At 47.8% G+C, this 5,416-nt stretch overlaps 1 protein-coding gene across 1 annotated transcript; it reads left to right on the top strand.

The window, feature by feature from the left end:
- Positions 1 to 2,880: 2,880 nt before the first annotated feature.
- On the top strand, positions 2,881 to 5,183 carry LOC125385258. The gene is made up of 2 exons (XM_048406542.1): positions 2,881 to 3,915; positions 4,989 to 5,183. Exons 1-2 carry the CDS (start codon positions 2,881 to 2,883, stop codon positions 5,181 to 5,183), a joined length of 1,230 nt encoding a protein of 409 aa, XP_048262499.1.
- Positions 5,184 to 5,416: the final 233 nt, after the last annotated feature.

Raw genomic sequence — 5,416 nt, 5'->3', positions numbered from 1 at the left:
ATCGTTCGAGACGCTCATCTTCGTCTCCCCGAGCGTCTCGTCGAGATTCTCGCCGAGAGTCTCCCCGAACGTCTCCGCGAACATCCCCGACACGCGAATCTCGGTTTCCGCGATCGGCGGCATCGGGATCGACCATATCGTCCAGTCCTAAACGACACGGAAAACAATGACGTCATCAGACGAGCCTGTTAGGAACCGAACCACAGAAAACGGACTCATCGACCCCGCTCCCTTTTGAACAATTGCAAAACGACTTGTTAGTCACAGCGCAGGTCAACATCTTGAATAATGAAATTCAACCAGTTCGTTGTAGAGCTCTGCTAGATACCGGCTCTAGCATGAACTTTATCACCGAAAGGCTCGCTAACTCATTAAAACTCAATCAACAGAAATGTTCGGTCCCAATCGGAGCACTCAACACGTTATCGACGACCTCGAAACGCTACATCACGGCCACGATCACCTCTATTGACGGCACATACGAACGCAACTTGACGTTTCTGATCATACCGACTATCGCGTCTTGGGTCCCAAACCAACCCGTAGATCGCTCAACGATACAGATACCTAGGAATCTCCAATTAGCCGATCCAAGATTCCATAGACCTGCTCCGATCGAAGTATTGTTGAGCGCCGGACCAACACTAGCATCACTCTGTGTCGGCCAACTTGATATCAGTCAAGCAAACGGGCCCGACTTGCGTCTGCAAAAGACGAGATTCGGATGGGTCATCGGGGGGAGCCCAACCTCACAATCATTAGCATACGCATTTCACACCTCCACGACGGCTTTACAGGCGGACCTCGCCCGTTTTTGGGAAATCGACGAGGGACCGCCCACCGCACGAATTTCGGAATCGGAACGACAGTGCGAGGAGCACTTTCGAAATCACGTTCAACAACGAAGGGCGATACGTTGTCGCTCTCCCATTCAACGAAACAACTCCTCCGCTTGGATCTTCGAAAGCCATGGCAATGAAGCGACTCACTTCCCTCTGCCGTCGATTCCAACGGGACAAACAATTCGAAGCCGACTATCACGCCGTAATACAAGAATACTTGGAATTAGGACATATGACGAAGATCACCACGGACCACTGCACGGACGACGGATATTTTCTGCCACATCACGGCGTGATCAAAGAATCCAGCCGGACTACAAAACTCCGAGTTGTGTTTGACGGATCTGCACCAACCACCACCGGAGTTTCATTAAACGACGTACTTCATACGGGACCGAAACTACAAGACGACATATTTCTTATCCTTTTAAGATTTCGTTTTCATCAGTATGTCATTACAGGCGATGTCGAAAAGATGTATCGACAATTTCTTGTGCGTCCAGAGGATCGGAAATTCCAACAAATCTTGTGGCGCAACTCGGACGGAGAAGTGGACATCTATCAACTTAACACAGTGACATTCGGGCTGTCAGCGGCCCCCTATCTAGCCATTCGGTGCCTCAAACAACTGGCAGACGACGAGGGACATCGATACCCACGAGCAGCGATGGTCTTACAGCGAGACTTCTACGTCGACGATGTTCTCACAGGAGCCGATACAAAGAACGAGGCACAATCACTGAGAACGGAGCTCATAGAATTGCTTAAATTAGCCGGCTTAAACATCCGAAAATGGGCAGCGAACGACCGGGAACTGCTACGAGGACTTTCCGAGCAGGACATAAACGATAAGCTGCTACTAGGCGAATCGCAAACTTTCAAAACTCTGGGTGTTGTTTGGAATTCCTTTGACGATTCGATCCTATATTCCGTCAAGATCAATCCTACCGCCTCTCGAATTACGAAGAGAACAATCAGCTCCGAAATTGCCAAGATCTACGACCCTCTTGGATTACTGGCACCAGTGATCGTTCGCGCTAAGATGTTGCTCCAACGACTTTGGACTTTAAAACTTGACTGGAACGAATCTCTTCCGGCTGACGTACACACAGAATGGAGAAAATATTATTCACAGCTACCTTTGCTAAATAACGTGAAGTTTCCACGTAAAACTATAATCAAGACTGCAGCGGAAATTGAATTACACGGATTCTGCGACGCCAGCGAAAGGGCGTATGGGGCATGCGTCTACCTTCGCACCATCGCTCCGGATGGTCATGTTTGGACACGACTCCTCACTGCAAGGTCAAAGGTGGCTCCACTCAAATCACAAACCATTCCAAGGCTGGAACTAAGTGGAGCACTTCTTCTCGCATCATTGGCCACTACAGTCCTTCAAGCGTTACCAATCAACATTTCTCGGACCGTTTACTGGACTGATTCTACAATCGTTTTACACTGGATTAATACATCACCCCATACGCTGAAAACCTTCGTCGCCAATCGTGTGACAGAGATTCAACAAAAGACTCACACCTCAGATTGGCGCCACATTCCCACTACCGATAACCCTGCAGATCTCATATCCCGAGGCCAATCACCCCAAGACTTCCTGCGATCTACCATTTGGCAACATGGACCAGAATGGCTCCAACAACCTGAAAAATACTGGCCGTCGTGAAACCCAGTACCATTAGTTGAAATACCAGAGCAAAAGAAGGCAACATGTCTGTCCGTGACTCCGCCTGACCACAGTCTACTGGAGAGATATTCTTCTTGGCCCAAGCTGATAAGAATTGCCGCTCGTTGCCTCCGATGGAGGCAAAAACAGGATCGGGGGGGACCTCTAACCACACATGATTTAACCAATGCGCATAACAAATTGGTCAAATTGTTACAACTCTGTTATTTTCCAGATGAAATACGTACTCTCCGCACAGATCGAAATTCTGCAGTGAGGGGGAAGCTGCAACGACTCAATCCATTTCTGGACAAGGACGAGATATTGCGAGTCGGAGGCCGACTCAGTCATTCACCAATGCCCTTCACTCAGAAACACCCAATCATTCTACTCAAATTCTCAGTTACAGCACTCATAATCGAGCATGGACACCTCCTAAATCTCCACTCCGGAACTCAAGCTACCTTATATGCCTTAAGGAGATCTTACTGGCCTATCGACGGCCGTAGTCAAGTTTGGAGCACGCTGAAGAAGTGCGTACGTTGCTGCCGAGCCAATCCACCTCCAGTAGAGTACATAATGGGCGACCTTCCAGCTGCACGGATAACGGAATCTCGTCCATTTACCAACGTCGGAATCGATTATTGCGGACCGTTCTACATCAAGGAACGAAAGGATCGCAACCGACGAAAAATCAAGGTATATGTAGCAATCTTCGTATGCCTTGCAGTTAAAGCAGTCCACCTCGAGCTGGTCACCGATCTCACTAGCGAGGCCTTCATTGCTGCTCTGCGAAGATTCATCGCTCGCCGAGGATTCTGTGTAACAATTTATTCTGACAACGGCACCAACTTCGTTGGCGCCAACAATGAATTACGAGAGCTCCGAAATCTCCTGCAGTCCGACGATCATAAGGTAAAGATTCAGTCCTTTTTAGCCGATCGACGAATCGAATGGCACTTCATTCCTCCCAACTCACCTCACTTCGGCGGGCTGTGGGAGGCTGCGGTGAAGTCCTTCAAACGACATCTCAGACGTGTCGCAGGTAACGAGCTCTTAACATACGAAAATTTGAACACACTGATCATTGAAATCGAGTCTATCCTCAACTCCCGTCCTCTGACTCCAATATCATCTGACCCAAACGATCTTCTTGTCCTTACTCCCGGTCACTTCCTCATCGGAGATGCACTAACAAGCTTTCGAGAACGAGATTTCCGGGACACTCCATCCAATCGTCTCTCCAGCTGGCAACATATTCAAAGGGTCAAACAACATTTCTGGCGCCGCTGGCATCGAGAATACCTGAACGAGCTGAACATCCGAAATAAATGGAGCAAGGGCAGTCACGACATCCGAGTAGGCACCGTAGTAGTCTTCAGGGAGGATAACGTACCATCCATGCAATGGCCTTTGGGCCGCGTGATCAAGGTCCATCCAGGAGTCGACGGAATCATACGGACCGCCACCGTGCAGACGGCAACAACTACCCTGGATCGTGGCGTCAAAAGACTGGTCCCCTTACCCATTCACCCAGAACCAGACGAGTCCGACCACCCACACGGAGCGAAGGAGATTCGCCAGCGACGCACCTGACTCCACACCATATCATTTGATCGGTACCCTCTCAACGGGGGGAGGATGTTACGCCACGAGGCTTAACACAGGCTGTATTTTCTAACCGTCACTCGCGGCCCTACAATGTCTCAGTCAGATCGTCTTATCTGACCGCCGGATCATATACAATGTATCGACGAGCGCATAGTTGTCGCCAAGCAGCGAGTTCTCGAAACGTCGAATTTGGTCCGTTACGTTTTCCACGCAAGAACAGACATACGTGATCATAGGCGCGAACGGTGGCGTGACCTAAGTATAGTGGGGGTCGTCTTAAAGATGAGACAAAGAAATCATCCAAAGTCCATCAGTTCCTTGTGACGCGTCGAACGTTACACATTGAGCCAAACATTCGCTTATTCTATTAAGTATCATATCGTGCTACGTCCACCAAGAGACTAAGCTCAATTGTAAGAGCCTTGCTCTATATTGTATACATCTATATTATCTGCGTGCGATAAGGTTGTTAATTGTTGATATCTTTTCAATCGTGTAGACTAAGTGTTGGAAATATACATTATTATAATTCTGTGACTCTCAGTGTTATACCACATCAACCACCCCGATTATCCTAACCGAAATACGAGGATCGAACTATTCGTGGTGTCGATTATTCTAATCGTAACGGGAATTTACGACTCTCGTTGACGCGTATTCTAACGACCGCGTCTCCCCGCGATAGCTCGAATTTTACATATACTATAATGCATTCCGCAGTCAAGATGGTGAACAGGTGCTCAAATGTACTTGTTCGGGCCCGCAATAATGCTAAGGAATTGATAATTGCCGTTCTGAGATTTGGATTGTTACTTATTATCGAGGTCCTTAATTTATATAATGCATGTTTCAAGTCGAAACACACCTTGAGATTATTGTTCATTGCGGTAAAACGTGGGAAAAGCGAGTTTTCTCGTGTTGGATACTCGAGGAGGACTTCTATCCACGAGCAACCGTTAGTGGAGGGCGGACAGCACCCATCACTAGTTTTCTTCATAGACCTCAGCATCACCGGACATCACGATCGGAAGACCTTAAGATGCTACTAACTCATCGAATCCAAGAAACCTTAATTTGCGTGCAATTATTGGCTCTAAACGCTTCTCAATTTTTCTCGCAGCACTACACGCAGACACTCAAGTCTCGAAAGTTGTTGGAAATAAACAGTATATTTAAACTGCCAATTTAGTGTTACGATCATTCAAACCACTCCTATTATCTTAACCGAAATATGGAATCGACTGATCAGTGGCGTCGCGATACAGATGAACATGAAGAAATA

This window comes from Bombus terrestris, chromosome 6, assembly GCF_910591885.1.
Source record: "Bombus terrestris chromosome 6, iyBomTerr1.2, whole genome shotgun sequence".
Taxonomy (NCBI): domain Eukaryota; kingdom Metazoa; phylum Arthropoda; class Insecta; order Hymenoptera; family Apidae; genus Bombus; species Bombus terrestris.
Note: the sequence above shows the minus strand (reverse complement) of the source record. Positions and strands in the feature narration are given on the sequence as shown.

Coding starts and splice junctions, on each gene's coding strand:
- LOC125385258 (XM_048406542.1), top strand. CDS start 2,881: ATGCCCTTCACTCAGAAACACCCAATCATTCTACTCAAATTCTCAGTT. Junction 3,916..4,988: donor TAGTCTTCAGGGAGGATAAC/GTACCATCCATG, acceptor GCATGTTTCAAG/TCGAAACACACCTTGAGATT.